This window comes from Brassica napus, chromosome C4 (genome assembly GCF_020379485.1).
Source record: "Brassica napus cultivar Da-Ae chromosome C4, Da-Ae, whole genome shotgun sequence".
NCBI lineage: Eukaryota > Viridiplantae > Streptophyta > Magnoliopsida > Brassicales > Brassicaceae > Brassica > Brassica napus.
Window position 1 is genome coordinate 39,465,855 of NC_063447.1, and position 18,239 is coordinate 39,484,093.

Genomic DNA, 18,239 nt, shown 5'->3' on the forward strand with positions numbered 1-18,239 from the left:
CATTCACACTTGAAGAGGACGTATTTTAGCTTCAATATCCCTGGGAATTCGACTTCAATAATCTCCGTCAAGATTCCGTAGAAATCTGTTTCTCCTTTCACACAAATTCCATAGTTACTGGTTGCCCGCTGTTTACCATACTCATATGTGTGAAAAGTATAGCCTCGTGTGAAATACATCTGTGATGTGGTGACCTTTACAAGTGGAGATTGAATTACTTCGTGTAACCACTTAGGATAATCTGCATCGTCGTCATAATCAACCTATTTAAAAATAAAAAGAACGTTGAAATACAAATCATTCATGTATGAAAATTTTAAAAGTATTTGATTAATACCTGATTATTCAACCACTTAACAAAGTGTTGATCTTTTCTTTTGTCTACGTCACTTGTGGATATACCAGGAAATGTTTCTTCGACTTGTGAAACAAACATGCTGTAAATTCACATTTTACATGAATTAATCTCTCTCAATTATATAATGTATACTCAATTTAAGTTACCTTTCAAAATAACGCATCAATGGATCCTCGCAATTGAGTAGAATATAGGTGTGTGCACTATGAGCGTCTTCTTCACTCGACCACCAAACCTGTTTTGATTTCCCACCAAGTCGTCCAATCTGGCTAAAGATTTCTGGAACACCAACAACTGCATATGTGGGCGCAACGCCACCATCATCATATCTTCTTGGAGCTCTTCTTCGGGTACGTACTTTTGACGCAAAGTAGTACGATGTGAAGTGAGAAACTTCTTCTGTCAAACTTCCAGCAATTATAGAACCTTCAACTTTGGCGAGGTTCTTTGCTTTTCCCTTCAAATATTTCATGGCTCGCTCGTACTGATACATCCATCCGTAATGTACCGGTCCACGAAGCAATGCCTCATATGGGAGGTGGATAGCTAGATGCTCCATCACGTCAAAAAAGCCTGGAGGAAATATCTTCTCCAAGTTGCACAATAAGATAGGAATGTTCTCCTGAAGCTGTTCTACGACTTCTTCTTTAAGAGTGCGTGTGCTCAAATCCCTGAAAAATGCTCCAATGCCTATTCCAAAAACAATTAAACACATTGTTAGTCAAATACTATTATTGTAAACTAAACCAATTTAATATTATTGTCCTATTGTAAACTACCTGCAAGTGCTTCATGTACGTTTGTTGGAAGTAGCTCCGCAAATGCAAATGGCAGAAGTCGTTGCATAAAGACATGACAATCATGACTCTTCATCCCGGAGAACTTTTGACCATTTTCAACACATCTTGAAAGATTTGAAACATACCCATCAGGGAACTTCACTTCTGATGCCACCCAATTGAACAAAACCGACTTTTTTTCTGAAGACAATCTAAAAATTGGAACGGGAACTTGGCCATTGCTTTTTATATGTAACTCACTTCTTGAGCAAATATCCGGCAAGTCCAACCTCGATTTTATGTTGTCTTTTGTCTTCCCTGGGACATTCAATATTGTATTCATGATGTTCTCAAAGAAATTCTTCTCTATATGCATCACATCAAGGTTGTGGCGCAGAAGAAGATCCTTCCAATATGGTAACTCCCAAAATATACTCTTTTTGTGCCAGTTGTGATGAACACCGTAAGAATCAGGCATATTACGAGGGACATGCCAATTACCACCCCAGCGAACTGTTTCGTTAGCTCCGTAGTAGTCGATTTGCGCTTCAATTTGTTCTCCAGTTAGATATGGAGGAGGAGTGTCTCTCACAACCTTTTTGTGCCTAAACAAATTCTTGTTTCTTCGGTACGGATGGCCAACTGGAAGAAATCGACGGTGACAATCGAACCAACTTGTCTTTCTACCATTCTTCAGTTGAAATGCATCTGTCGTTCCATTACAATATGGACAAGCTAATCTCCCATGTGTAGTCCATCCAGACAACATCCCATAGGCAGGAAAGTCACTTATGGTCCACAAAAGCATAGCTCGCATCGTAAAATTCTTCTTCGTTGAGCAGTCATACGTCCTCACCCCTGTTGACCACAAATCCTTCAACTCTTTTATCAGTGGTTGTAGGAAAACATCAAGTGACCTTTTTGGATGCTTCGGACCGGGTATTAATATGGTCAAGAATAAAAACTCCCGTTGCATGCACATCTCCGGTGGCAGGTTGTATGGCGTAAGAAAGACAGGCCACAATGAATATTGTCTCCCTGACATTCCAAATGGACTAAATCCATCTGTGCATAATCCGAGGTACACATTCCGGCTATTGCTAGCGAAATTCGGATGTACTTTGTTAAAATGTTTCCAGGCTCTTGCATCTGATGGATGAGTCATCTCACCATCCGTCTGAGTATGCTCGGCATGCCACCTCATCTTTCCAGCAGTCTGCTCCGATTGGTACAATCTTTTCAATCTATCTGTAATTGGTAGGTACCACATCCTTTGGTACGGTACCCTATTACGTCCCCTTCCTTGCGGCTTGAATCGTGGTTTCTTGCAGAATCGACATTCTTCCAACTTCTCATCATCTCCCCAGTAGATCATGCAGTTGTCGATGCAAACATCTATCATCTCCGAAGGCAACCCAAGACTATAAACCAGTTTCTGAATCTCATAATAAGAATCAGCAGACTCATTGTCTTCCGGCAAATACTCTTTAAATAAATCTGCCCATTCGTTCATGCAACTTTCAGGTAGATTGTGATCAGTTTTAATATTCATCATTCTAGCAGCCAATGACAATTTAGAGAGACCTTCTCTACAACCACTGTAAAGTGGTTGATTTGCCGCATCTAACATTTCATAAAACTTTTTTGAATCTATGTTAGGTTCTTCATCTTCATCATCATGAGCTACGAATGCATCAGTTACCATATCATGAACCCTATCATAATCTACCATCGGCTGATCCTCCTGATGGTAACTATGTGCATTATGCAATTGATGATCAACCGGTTCTTCTTGAAAGTTGCTATTACTACTACTAGCTTCATTCTGATCATAACTATAACTTTCTCCATGTTGAAACCAGATATAATAATTTGGCGTGAAACCTCTATTTACTAAATGCTTCCAAACATTTTCACGATTTGCCAACTTTGAATTGTTACATTTCCTACAAGGACAGAATATTTTACCGCTTTCTTGGACGAGCGGTGTAGAATCTGCTTGATGCATAAAACGCTCCAACCCAGCAAGATATTCTTTCGTCACTCTCCCTTTAGCATCTCTATGCATATACATCCACCTCCGTAACTCGAAAATATTTCCCAAGCCCGACATTTTTTTCACGTTTTTTTTCTTGTTGGTGTGCTTAAAATTATGTTCAAACCTCCATATATATAGAAAATTTTCGAATCTGGTAGTTGAATTTTGCTAGGAATTTACGACGAAAAATTAGGTTGGTGGCAGAAAAAACGTGTTAAGTTGGTGGATTTCTCGTTCTTTCCTCGTAAGTTATTTCCTCGTAAAAATCATGCTAAAATTACGACGAATTTGCGACAAAACACATTTTTTTTCGGAAAAACCACGTCAACTTACGACGATTTTACGAGGAAAAGCTTTACTCGGTATTTTACAAGGCCATTACGAGGAAACTTTATTTCCTCGCAATTTCATCGTTAAGTCATCGTAATTTCACGAGGAATAGTTTTCCTCGTTAAATTTTCTTGCTAAAACTGTGTTTTCTTGTAGTGATGATAAAAACAATAATGACCAATCATGAAAATAAAGATTCCCATGATATATAACTAGACTTTCCAAGTAAAAGTAAATGTTAAAACCAAATATATAATATAAAGAGAAATTCCTTAGGATAGCCATTTTTTAAGTTTTTGTCACAAAAATAACACTCAATAAAGAAAATGACCAAAATAAGTTTTATTAAAGTTGAAAATGTATTTTTATCCTAGGGTTAACTAATCTAGACTTAGGGTTTAGAGTTAAGGGGTAGAATTTCAAATTAAAAAAATAAGAACTAAATATTAAAATTTTCAAAATAAAAATGAGTTATTTGGTTTTTTTTTTTTGAATGTTGTTTTGTAACAAAAACGGCTATTGAGAGAATTGCCCATATGTAAATTTTCCGCAGGGATCGTGAATCAACCTCTAATTTAAAATAAGATTCTAGAAGAAATCTTGTCTAAAATCGCTCCCATTTTTTTTTCTTGGCTCAACTTCAACTTTATATTAACCAAAGAGTAGTACATGATTTCAATCACAAGAATTCAACCACACTTACAAAAAAAGTGATTTAATATCACCTAGGAACACATAGATACTTTGTTGTAATTCTACCCAAGAGAACAAGTCCCCTCCAAACCGAAGAGAACCGTCTCTTAAACCCCTACAATTCGACCACACAAGTGAACGAAACATGAAACCCGAGCTTAACTAAACCTAATCGAGGCTAAACTTCAAACCCAAGCATTGGTCACCAAAACAATAGAATGCAGCACACGGACCAGTACTTCAACACCAAACAGTGCATCTCTCGGCTAGGTTCAGTATCATCGGGCTCAGTTTCTCCCTTCTTAGCCGGAAAGACGGCATAGAACCGTACTGAAAAGGCGGACTTGACGATAGCAGTACGCGACCGGAATAGCATCTCCATGCTTCAAATGATGTGAAACCTTACCACCAGACAAACCGCAGAGCCGTTGTTGGTGCTGGAAAGTAAAGCCCCACCGTGTACCTCCACCAGGCTTCCTCCACCGGTTGACTACGCCGACGTTAGAGAACCCAGCCACACGTTGCCTCAGGGAACCCGAAGAGTCAAACCATCTACCACCGTTTTCCAAACCGCCGCTCCATTTGTCTCACCGCCGCACCAGGGAGTAGATCCAAACCAGAGGAGGGTTTCCACTAGTTTCACGCGCCGTCGTCACGGAGAAAACACCACAGATCTGAAAAACGGAAAATTAGATCTGGGAGTTTCTTCAGCCCTAAACGCCGACCTCCCCTACATCCGTCGCTCCACAGTCTCACCACGTTTCCATAACCACCACTGAAACTCCTTCAACCACTATGGGTTTCCGGTGAAGAAAAGGTGACCCATAATCGCCGGTATATCGAACTGATATTGAACAAGATAATAAGAGAGGCAAATAAAAAAGGAGATTTAAGGAAAGGAGGAAGACCTCCGGTACCGGACAGAGCCCGGACCGGAGAGGCGGTGAAAGCTTCTGTCGGCTGAGTTTGAGAGGGTTTGTCGAAGGAGGAGAGAGGTTTTTTTTGGGTAGTTTTTGGAGGATTTTTATAAAAAATCGCTCCCATTTAGATCTGTCAAATGGGTGTGTTGCCAATGGACGGACCGAACCAAATTATGATTGACCAGTTATGAACCTATATTTATTTAAAACCCATGTAGATATGAGTATAAATGGATAATCCAATATTATCCGCCAAAATGTGTTTGGATGGACAGGCCAAAAATTTTAAAACTTAGGTGGAATTGATTTGAGGAAATCAGATAATCTAGTTTATTCCAAATCTTTTTTTTTTCAAAAATATTCTAAAATCCTAATTTTTTGAAAGCTTAAAGCTGCAAAATTGTTTTTTTCTTCCTTAAACCGTAAAAATCACGTTTCTTGTCAAAACCGAAATTTGTTATTTTTGCCGAATTCATAAAATAATATTTTCTGTTACATCCCTAAAATAAGATTTTCTATTACATACTTAAAATTATATTTTCTTTCTAAAACAGCAAAATCATGTTTTTCTCCAAAACCGTAAAATCACATTTTCCCATGAAATTTGAAAATCACATTTTCTGTCAAATCTGTAAAAACACAATTTTCATTAATACAGCAAAATCATGTTTCCTACCAAAACTACAAAATATTTTTTCCACAAAAACAAGAAAATCATGTTTTCACCAAGAGTGTAAAATAACATTTTCTCGTCGAAATCACAAAATAATGCCAAAACTGCAAAATATGTTTCTGCAAAATATATTTTTGCAAAAATCATACACATATTTTTCAGCTAAATTCATAAAATGTTTGTTTTGTCAAATATGAAAAAATCATGTTTTGTGTTAAAATATATATTTTGACCGTGAAATTATATATTTTTTTAAAATCACAAATTTTTTACTAACAATATCATTTTCAATTTTTGAAATGTTGACGTCACATTTAGTTATGATCCTATTTGGTTTGGAGATGTAGTCATTTTTGGATTTAGACCATCAATATCTAAAATGACATTATCCATTTAGATATGACAACCTAATTGACATCCCAATTCACATTGTAAGTAAGTGTTTCTTTACAATATTGGTAGTGTGGTTAGTAGGCCTGGGCGTTCGAGTCTTCGGGTCAGTTTCAGGCCAGGTTTTTTCGGGTCCGTGTCTTTCGGGTCTTAGACATTGAACTCAATATATAACTGTAAATTTTTGGTTCAGTTTCGGATCGGTTCGGGTTTATAATTAAAATACGTATAAAATACATGTAATTTTTGGGTTCGTCTCGGGTTCAGACCGGGTTCGAATATTTATGATCTGAAAAGGAAAAGAAATACTTAAAACCATCAAATTTAGTTGAAATAGGTCATATGTATCTATATTTTTTTGTAAAATAACTTAAAATAAACTATTAATAATTAAAATAAAGCATTTTTAAACTCTAAGTTTTACATTTAAAGATTCATATTACTTGAAAATGCTACAAAAATAATAACAAAGATTGTTAACAAAAATATATTTCAACTAAATCATAAAATAAAATATAGAAAGTAGAACACAAAAAATCATAGTTTTGGATATTCATATTTTAAGTCGGGTATTAATTGGTTTTTATCGGATCGGATTTATTCAGATCGGTTCTTTTCGGGTCTATTTGGATCCGGGTCTATTCGGATCGGTTTTTTCAGTTCTGTTTTTTTTTGATATAGAATTTTGGATCCAACAGGTACTTGTAAATTTTTGGTCGGTATTTTAGGGTCGGTCTCGGTTCGAGAGTTTTCGGGTAAAATGCCCATACCTAGTGGTTAGGTTTATTATTTGCGGTGGAGCTAATTATCGTGTCAAAGAGTTTCCTGCAGTTGCTCTACTTTTTCGTTGGTTTCTCTTAGTCCATGACAAATGCAGATTCTGTCTGAGATAACTGTCTGGTGTATCGTTCCGCGCTCATCTTGTCTTGATTTCGTAACTAGTGGTTGAGAAGCTACCATGCTGGTGCAAGAGACACTCACTTTCATTGGATACTTTTACCACCAGTGAAAGCTACTTGTGTAAATATTGGCCAACTGACAAGTTCTCCGAAGTTCATGCCGAAACTAGGGCAGGGTTCTTTTGGGCAAAAAGATTCGTTTAATACAATGCAAGAAAGACTCTGTGAAGTAAAAACAAGCAAGAAGACAAGTTTTCTAGTAAATGATCTGGAGTACATTTGATCTGGAGCTGGGCATACCTCTACTAGTCCCATACCCAAATGCGAACACACATTGAGACTCAAAACTGAACAAGAACCGAAACACTATATATATATACTTGGATTGGATTGTTCAATTTCCAAACTTGGTTTATTGCTTATATAACAAGTCTATGCGAAATTATTTTGATAAACGCAAAGCACAAAACAGAAGAATATTCACATAATCAGAGGAACAAGTAGTACAGAACAAGAAGTAAAGATGAGAGTATCTCATTCATGAAAACACAAGAGATTTAGAGATGAGCTTTTATTTCTTTCCCAGACGCTGCTGCAACCTTTTCACCGAGGCTGATAGATGTGATGGTTCCGGCGACAGTAGAAGTTTGGGTTCATCTTCTTCTGGTTATACTTGGCAGAACAAGACACATTAGATCTGTAAAGCTTCCCTTTCGTAGACTTCGCCATGCTCAGAAGCACCTTCAAGTACCTCCCAACATCTGATTCTGCCAGACAAGTATTTGTAAGAAACTAAACGTGTTATAGAATCTTTCAAACATCGCAAGTGCTTTTTTTTTCGTTACCTCTCACCGAAGATCCATCCATCTCATTCTCACCGGATGACGTCATGACTAGCTCCTCGAACTCGTCCTCCATATCTGAGAACTCGCCGAACTCATACTCCTCCGAGTTGGCACTGAGCCAGAAGTCACGGAACCACTTGGATGTTGTCACCAGCTCCCACCACTTGGGAGAGAAATCCTCTACCTCACGGAATCCCACCGGATCGAACGCCGGCGCGTTTGGATTCAGCGTCGATACACTCCGATCTACCACCGTCGACATTTTTACAACTCCGATCACAGAGCTACAAAAGTTCACAGATTACAACACCACTCGACTGAAAGTCATGAGATACAAATCAGAGATTACATACCCCTCACTGAGTCTTCAGAGCGAGTCACGCTTTCCTTTCCGAGTCACTAGAAAACACTGTCTTTTCATTAGGAGAAGCTTTGGCACCCTTTTAAAAGAAACTAGTAGACGGTAAACCGGTATGAGCAACCGGCATGTGTAAAGGAGAGGATGGCGATCGGACGGTCGTGGATGAGAAAAGGGTGATCTGACGGTGTCCATACGAATAATAATTGGAACTTAGCTCGTTGGTTACTGGATAAGATACGTCCTTTTCTTATTTTGTTTTAGATAAACCAAAGATATTTTACTTTTTTGCTGCTAGGAATGAAATTTCTAGAACATGGGCCAAAGCCCAATAAAAGCCCAATAGGAAAATATTATAAAATTATCCCTTGTTCCGTTATCATTTCTTTTCATTTTCGCCTGTAACTAGCACCATCTCCAATGAATGTTACTTTCACAAATCATTTCATTTTCACTTGTAACTAGCACCATCTCCAATCAAATACCAAAACATTATATTTCTAATAAAACAACAAATATAACACTATTCACAGAATATAATGTAGTGTAGAAAACATAATAGTTGGTATCAATCATACCAAATTTTAAAATAATATTTATTTTCAATTTTTTTGTAGTTATAAATACTTTATTTTATTAATTAATTTAACATATAGTTGTGAATACATCATAATATTTTGTATTTTTATTTGTATTTTCACATTACTAAAAAGTAAACTATTACTGTATTTATATTTTTAATTAGTAATATAATCAAATGAATGTTATCGATTATATTAAATTGTATCAAAATAATAATGCTTTTCATCTAAATGTATAATATTTTAATTATGATTGATATTTTAAATAAAATAAATAAATAAGTATACAAATTAACTAAAATAATTAACAGAAAAATAAATTTACTAAATTTTAATAAATAAATACAAAAAACAAAAGTGATAAATATAGTTAGTCAATTATAAATAATTAATGTATTAAATTACTAAAAATAAAAAGCTAGTAATATAAAATATTGTTTTGGTGTAGTATTTGATGTGATGATTGGATATGAATAACAAAGTTTAACAACAAAACACTAAATTTAATATTATGGTTTGAGATACCCTAAATATTTACAGAAAATATCCTTTTCTTTATTTTTAGAATTATAAAAATATATTGGTTTAAAATTCAAGGTTGTTATCTCATCATAAGCGAAACAAACGAAGGAAAATTTACATGCTCTAGAGCCATTATACCATGTATTTGGGTAATATGATACCCTAATAATACTTTTCATGTAAAAGGAGAAAAGGCCGAGATATAAAATGGGAAATTAGATTGAATAACACAAAAGAAATTAGAGAAATTGAGCTGTATAACCACCAAAAAAATTATAATTTAATCTATAGCTAAAAATCTTATTTTTTCACTGTATCATGTGTCTTTTATGTAATATTGTCATATTATCCTCTATTGTAACCGGGTAGAAAAAAAAAATTAATAATCATTATATTTTAAAAATATTTCGTGTCCACTGGAAAGTCACACATCCACACATTGTTTCTTCTCTGTTTCTTCATCTTCCTCTCTGTCTCTGTCTCTCTCTCTCAAATTTCTGGTTCTTTTTGATACGACGAACACATAAATCTCCATCACATATTGTTTCAATCATCTCTACATGTATAACCAGCACATCCATCATCATCATTTGTTTCATCGTCGCCATCGTATTCGCTCCGTAATCTTCTCCGTAATTTTTACTTTTCTTCTTTCTCGAGTAGTTGAATCGTTTGATTCTCATATTTGGGAGAGCGCAATGAGACGGATACGATTATCAGAGTTGATTTTTGCAGCAGTATAGCGTCTTCGCATTCTCAATGGGTGACTGAAGGGAAGGTTTCTCTGATTGTGAAATCGATGGTGTCTTGTCTGGCGGAAGAGGAGAGGCGGAAACGTGAAGTAAGATCGGCCAATTCTTTTTCCTAGATGCGTCTTGTTGTTTTCTACCTCTTTGTTACTATACTATTTTATCATGTTTCATTCCATTTGACGCTTAATAAAGAGTGTTCTATTTTGTTTAGAGATATAGTTTGTAATTTTCTTAATATCTAACTATCGTTACTTGTTTTTGAATCCGTAAAATTCGTACTATGATCTATATTGTATAGTTTAATATTATATAATATAATTTAATATTACATAATATTGTGTACATTTTTATATTTTGATATTTGGGTTTAGGATTTAGTGATTACGGTTTAGGGTTTAGTTTTAGAAGGTGAGAGGATATGGTTGGAGTCATCATTAACTTCTTTCATACAATTATAGACATTTCAGGATGTCACCAGTATGTACTATGCTATTTATTTTGTTCTATTCTATTTAGGTTTATGATTTATATTTGGGTTTATGGTTTGTATTTGGGTTTAGGGTTTACTGATTAGGTTTTAGGATTTAGTATTTAGAGGTTGGATGGGGTTGGGATAAAGTTTAATATCTAGATTATAGGGGTAGAGATAGAGTTGATTTCCTATACTATTTAAAAATTATAAATATGTAGTAGTTTACATTTATGTTTGGGTTTATTGATAATGGTTTAGGGTTTAGTATTTAAAAGTTGGGACTGGGTTTAGTATTTAAGAGTTGTGTGTGGGGTTAGAATTTAATATTACATAATATTATGTACTTTTTAGATTTTGATATAAGGGTTTAGAGTTTTATATTTGGGTTAGGGTTTCGTGGTTTGGGTTTAGGGTTTAGTATTTAGAAAGTGAGGGAGTATGGTTGGGCTCAGTATTAACTTCTTCCATGCAATCATAGAGATTTCATAATTTTATCAATATGTACTATGTTATTTCTTTTGTTTCATTCTATTTGGGTTTAGAGTTTTATATTTGGGTTTAGGGTTTACTGATTTGGGTTTAGGGTTTAGTATTTATGAGTTGGGATGAGATTGAGATACGGTTTAGTATCTAAAGATTGGGGTTGAGTTAAATTTAGTATTTAGAGGTTGTAGAACTACATTAAGAATATGGTATAGAACACTCGGTGCATATGCATGTGATCAATAAATGTCTACGTGGATGACTTTTTTTTCTTTTTTTTGGAATAGTTTTCAAGTGTTCTTGACCTGATATTATATTGGTCACGTTATTTTCCCCACACACTTACCTGATACCTGTAAAGAGAAGAGACAAAACCGGGTATTTTGTGGCATAAATGTTAGAAACTACATTATGTCAAAATCAATGACATTTACCTAATTTGTATTGAAAATATAGTTAGTTCGCAAATAAGTCCAAGAAATTATATTTAACTATCTAACAAAAAATAAAATACAACCATTATTATTACATTATATACTATGATACTCCTACTATCCGGTTTATAAGCGATAAACACATTCTTCTTCTGTTACCAACTAGCACCATGCTATATTCCATAACTACCACCAGTATCAGCTATGTCAACCACATCTCTTCAGCTGCCACCTTTTCTTTGTAATCATCGTCACTTTGATATGCTAAAATTAATCTAGAGTAACTCTCTCTCAAATAAGAGATCAGTTGCAATGCATAGGGATTATATCCACGGATACTTGCTATTTTACATAATAGACTTGGATTTCAGATTTAGCTAGGTTAAAATATATAAAACAATAAAAAAAGCAGTGAATAAAAGAGCAATAGATAAATAGATGAGTTAACAGATGGGATAAGGTGCTAGACTTAGGATTTCAGTCAGGTTATCAGAACTCAAATCTATAAATGCTAAGGGGTTGATCCTACAACTCGAATGCAATAGTAAGATATCCAATTCTCGGTGTGAGTCTACATGTTTAAATTTGTATTTATACTAATAGGTATTCAATATGGAACGAGTATCGATCGGTGTACTTATGGAGTTTCGATCGATACGCTTTTTAAACATGCTTTATCGTCGAGATCGATAAGTTCACTTGGTTAACTAAACCAGTGTGTCACTGGGCCTAACAACCTAGCTCAGCAGAATTATTATCAGGTAATGAACCTACTCTCGCAGTTGTCAATAACCTAAGTTCATGATTCTAGATAATTACTCTAGAATGCAAGCAGTAAGATTCAATATGTCAAGGATCCTAATAAATCACCCTAGCAATTCTATATTTCAAGTTCATTCAAAACCCTAGAAAATCCTCAAATCTAACAATGGATCTACTCAGACATGATTAGAGAAGACATAATCAAAGAAAGAATAGATAGAATATGTTAAATCCATAAAAAACCAATGGAGTTCCAAGAGAACTTTGAAGGAGTTCCTTCCTTCTCTCCTAACCTAAGAGAAAACCTAAAGTAAAACAATAGAATAAAGCCTAGCCGTCAACAATGGCTTAGAAAACTATAAAAACTAGGTATCAAGTCGGCCATGGGTAATTTGTAATTTGTGGTGGCTTCTTGGTCCACGTCGTTCTTGAAATAGGCTCGGCCCATCTTCTCGCATCAGTTTCTTTTTACACCAAGGTATTAGTATCGATCGACACTCCTTCCTATCTTCGATAACTTCCTCTCACGAGTCAGACATACCACTCTTCAGTAAAACGAGGATAACTTTAGATTTAGCCGTCAAACCGGTGGCATTGGAAAACTAACTCAAAGCTATATCTTGTGTCAAAATATGAGAAAATAATAATCATCTGCAAAGAGGAGATGGTTGACTGCATGTGCATTGTTGGATATCTTCATTCCCGTAAGAGACCTGTTCGTCATGACTTGTGTCATCAAATGTGAAAGCACTTCAGCACATAATATGAACAGATAGGGTGCTAAGGGATCTCCTTTTCGAAGTCCACGAGCTGGAGTGATATAATCCTCTGGTGTACCATTCACCAACACTGAATATCGAACCGCATAAACACAAGTCATAATCCAATCAATCCAGCGATTATCAAATCCCATATGCTTCATTGTCTCTGATAAGAATTGCTATTCTAACCTATCATACGCCTTTGTGATGTATGTCTTTACATCCATATACAATGTAGCTTGTCTTTTTCTAACTTTCAGGCTGTGGAAAACTTCATGAGCTACAACAATATTTTCTGAAATCATTCTTTCAGGGATAAAGGCGTTTTGATTCTCTGAGATGATATTACCCAAATGTTTCTTCAACCGGTTAACCAATACTTTTGTAATGATCTTATAAGACACATTACATAGTGCGATGGGTCTAAATTACTTCTTACCATTGGGGGGATAAACCTTCGGTATAAGGCATAGATTGGTATGACAGAGTTGCTGGTCTAGTTGTCCTGTTTCAAAGAAAACAGACATCTCCTTCATTACATCATCTTTTACATTCTCTCAATAGGTGTGATAAAAGACTGCAGTAATACTGGCTGGTCTTGGGGCTGGATGTGCCCCTATATCCATTACTGCCATGCAGAATTCTTCTTTTGTGACCATTCTTGTTAGATTATGATTCATCTCTGGTGCAACCTGAAATGGACTTTTCAATGGTCCTAATTCAAATCATGTAGTATTTAAGATGTCAATCTATTTCTAAGTATTTTGATGCAAAGAGAATGCAGGTTCAAACTTAATCTAAGTGCACTCAGTTCAATGAAGTGGTTTGATTAAACTAACAAGGTTCCAACACAACTAACTATCAACTTTCAATCAAATGGATAAAGGAGGAATCATGGGCATAGGATTTTGATTTCAGATGACTAAGATTTAATCTAAAATGGCAAGGTTTTAATCAACACATTCCCTTAAGTCTAGATAGCAATTCTAAGCAAGTTCTTTTCCAAGACAATAGCTCATTTACTCTCATTGATCAAACATCAAATTCTTTTGGTTTGTGTCAATCAAGCAATCATTAAGAATGGATCATTCAACTTTCTAAACTCCCCTAACATCAAATCCCTTTGGTAGGGTAAGCTAAGAGCATGTTGAGTTGGCTCAGACATTTCATCAAACACCTTCCGGGCAATGAAATATCTAGAGTTCAAATCTAAAATGGCCAACTCTAGATTAGCATTAGGATCACTCAATCAAGCAAGGAAACATATTAATCTACTCTAAACATTCTAGATCATCACTTAATCATCCTAATCTTCCTAACCCATGAATCCAAAGATGACTACTCACTCATTATCATGGTAGACTCTAAATCATTAGTTGATCTAAGTCTAAACATGATTAATGATTAAAGCAATCAAGTAAACACTAAAGAATATGATCAAAATTAGATCTTTCACCCTAGAAAAGTCTTTGATTTGATAGATAATAAGATAAGTCATAAGATTAGGTCTAAAAAGTATTTATAAAGGCTTAAAACTCGAACCGGGTCGACCCGACAAACCCGGGATTGGCCCAAAAGACAAATGGGCGAAATGGTCTTTGCATCGACCGCGAACGGCTCCAACCCGCGGCCGTGGTCCGCGGTCTGTCCCGTCAAAACTCGACCTCTCTGGCTTGTTTCCGCGGACCATGCTCGTCCGCAGTCGACGTCTGCGCTCCATCTTCGTCCAATCCCGCGGACGGCCTCAACCCGCGTCCATGACCCGCAGTTCGTCCACACCAAATCGACTCCTCGGCCACGATTCCGCAGACTGTACTCACCCGCAGCCATGACCCGCGGTTCGTCCAGCTTCAATTGTCTTCACTGCCCATAATCCGCGGACAGGGTTGGTCCGCGGAATGCGTCCGCGGTAGAAGCATGTTTTGCACCTTCTTCATGATTTCCCATCAAACTCTCCATACTTCAACTTGAGCTTTTTCAAACCTAAAATACCACACATGCATATGCTATGTACCTAATTAAACTCTAAATGCATCCTAAATGATCTAAATGAGTATGGAAATGATGCTTAAAACCATGCAAAATCTCAAGACATCATAACCCTCTACTGGAAATTCTGAAATACTTTCACATACATTGTTGGATCAGTTCCATTTGAAGCAAATAGATCTTGAAAATAGTTAACAGCCACTTTCGATAGCTCTTTACGTCCTCTGTGGATAACACCTTGTTCATCCTGAATAGAGTTAATAGTGTTTTTGATTCTCTTTTCCTTTGTTACAGCATGAAAATATTGTGTATTACGGTCTCCGGATCTCAACCAATTTACTCTGTTTTCTGTATATCTCTTCATCTATTTATAAGTTTGATTTAATTCATCCTTAAGCTCTGTCTTTCGTTTCTGAGATATAACAGCAGAAGTAAACGTTTTATCCAGCACCGTTCTCAAAGTGTCAATTCTTTCTTCAGCATTATTTCGATTATATCTTTTTCCATCTAGATATGTGATGTTTGCATCTATGGAGCCTTTGGACTAGTGGTAGCTGCATAGTTTAACTCTGTCATGTTCCTCTCCATCCTATATGAACTGACTCAGTAAAACCTTATTTATTTATCATACAGCTTTCAATCGAAAGCTCTTGGGAGGTTCATCTCTGTCTGAAGCAATAAAGGTCACTAATGGCCGATGATCATACTCACCTATCTCAAGGAAATCAGTCTGGGAAGCAGAAAATAACTCAACCATCTGTTATTAGCCATAGTACGATCCAGAGCCCACTGAACTAAATGTGTGCCTCTTTGTCCCACCCAGGATAGACGATTACCCACTGAATGAAGACCAGTAAATTCACATATTCTCATCAACTGTCTGAACTCCTCAAAAAAAGCCTCTCATCGTAAACACACACCATCTTTATCATGGTTGCCAAGGATTTCATTAAAGTTTCCCAAAATAAACCAAGGCTGTTGTCTTCTGGTTAAACTCAGGTGTACTAATTTTTTCCATGTATGATGTCTTAAAGACGGATTAGGGTGTCCATAAACAAAGGAAAAGTTGAAAGGCAATCCATTAAAACCAACATTACAATCGATGGGATGAGCTGATTGACTAAACACACTTAATTGTACATACTGCTTAAATAAGACAACTAATCCACCTCCTACACCTATAGGTGGTACAATTACTGAACTGACAAATCTTAACTGAGCTCCTACATCACACACATAATCATCTTATTGCTTTGTTTCTGATAAACAGAGAATGTCCAGGAGATATTTGCGATTTATCTCCTTTAAGCGTCGAACCATCGAGTATATGCCTGACAGTTCCAGTAGGCTGTCCTCATGGTGGAAGAGGTGATACTGGATCCACCGCGCCTCTCACCGTGTCAGACTCAGACGTGTTTCTTCCATCTCAATTACTCTCTTTGCTATGCTCTGTCATATTCTTCTTGCACTTTGCACTGATAACCCCACTTGTTTCACCCTTCTCAGCATGAGCGAACTTCATTGTGTTCCCATTAGCATTTGTCATCCAAGCTTTCCACTTTAACCCTGCTTCGTCTTCATTAGGCTTGGGGAAATGATGTCCAAACAGATAGAGAGGGTTGTACATTTCGTCACGATACACATCAGAAGAAACTGTTTTCCTTCTCCACTCCAGATATACTCATCATCTGCTTCCTCCTCCATCTCCCTGATGTTCCTTTCATACTCTTTCTGCTCTGGATCCTCAGGTTCAATGTCTGCCTCCATATTTTGTCCCTTAGCCACATTATTGTCAGCAGCTACATCTTCATTAGCGTCTTCATTAATCTCCTCAATGATAACACCATGATTTGGGATGATCTCCATGTTAGCATCATCTTCCCTGCTGTCATTGTCTTCTTCATCATTTCCTACTCCACCCTTTTGTATTAAGCAGGCTCCAGAGTCATCTGTTATCATACCGCACGTCTCACATAATCCGCGAAGACGCTCGTACTGGAGTCTCAGAAAGGTGTTAACACGTGGAGAAAATTGGAAATTCTTTTGAAACCTAAGAGGGTGATTGACATTCCAGTTCAACTGCATCCTGACAAACTCCAAACGGCTACCAACCTCTTCATTGTAATCCATTTGAATGTACTTTCCTAGAGCGCGAACAATGTGAACAATAACATGTCTGTTCATGAATTGGAGTGGGTTTCCTCTTATTTGGATACAGAATGGAATGAAATTTATAATTTCCATATCCATTAACGAAGTCCATCTCTGGAGCACAAGCATACGATCCGCAAATGCCCAAGGCCCCTTCTGATACCGTGTCCATAGCTTCCTCAGACGGGAACATGAACTGAAATCATCTGCCTTCAATAACTCTACCTCGAACCAAACTTTGAAACCCCCAATTCCTTGGCATCGATGTAACGATTGCTCGTAGGTTTTGTTTGTGTGGCATCACTAGGCGCCCAATCAGAATAAATCTGCTCTCTTCTTCCGCTTGACGGACCACTGCCGGTGGTAACACAAAGGGAACATCGTCAGCACACAGATTTATGTCTTGTAATGCTCTCCGAATATTATCATCCATCGAGTCCATAAAAATGATAGATCTCCAGAGACAGTATAAGGGATTTGATAAAAGAGTTGAAAGGTATCGATAAAAATCCAACTTTTCTTTCCTCGGTATATATACACTCAACCAACCGAACAGCCTCGAGACCACTTCATCACGATTTCTCTTGTAAACAATGTGGGGATATACAGCATTGTGGCCGGTTTATGTGTAAAAAAATCACCCTTTTTTTATCGAAATCATCATGAACCACCCAGATAGTGGTGAGAAATTGAAGAAATTGGAACCGTTTTATTATCGCCTTTTGTCGCTATCCCTGAATTTGATTTTTATTTTCTTCCTTCTTTAATTACCGAAGTACTACTGAAACGATATATGAAATTCTTTTTAGTTATTATTTAAAAAAATTTGTCATTACACCCAAAAAAGAAAAAAATTGTCATTGATCTCAAATAGGTATAGATTTCAATATATCTTAATAAAATCTAGGGTAGCGGCTCAAATAATTCTAAGAAAAATTACAAAGTTACTCCAAAAAGGGAAATATTTATAAAGGAAAAAAAAAAGTGAAAAGGAATTTTCCTATTTCGCTGACCAAATCAGATAAAGAAAAAAGAAACAAAACCTAAAG

At 36.3% G+C, this 18,239-nt stretch overlaps 1 protein-coding gene across 1 annotated transcript; it reads right to left on the reverse strand.

The window, feature by feature from the left end:
• Positions 1–7,478: 7,478 nt before the first annotated feature.
• LOC106390765 (polyadenylate-binding protein-interacting protein 2) lies at positions 7,479–8,375 on the reverse strand. Its single transcript, XM_013831294.3, has 3 exons — positions 8,279–8,375; positions 7,926–8,209; positions 7,479–7,847 (listed from the first exon to the last, which is right to left on the reverse strand). The coding sequence occupies exons 2-3, from the start codon at positions 8,185–8,187 to the stop codon at positions 7,684–7,686; spliced, it is 426 nt and encodes a 141-aa protein (XP_013686748.1). The 5' UTR covers positions 8,188–8,209; positions 8,279–8,375; the 3' UTR covers positions 7,479–7,683.
• Positions 8,376–18,239: the final 9,864 nt, after the last annotated feature.

Bases quoted from the DNA above. Each gene is read 5' to 3' on its own strand.
- LOC106390765 (XM_013831294.3), bottom strand. From the start codon at position 8,187: ATGTCGACGGTGGTAGATCGGAGTGTATCGACGCTGAATCCAAACGCG. The intron at 7,848-7,925 runs GTAACGAAAAAA...CTTGTCTGGCAG, and splicing joins GGATGGATCTTCGGTGAGAG to AATCAGATGTTGGGAGGTAC.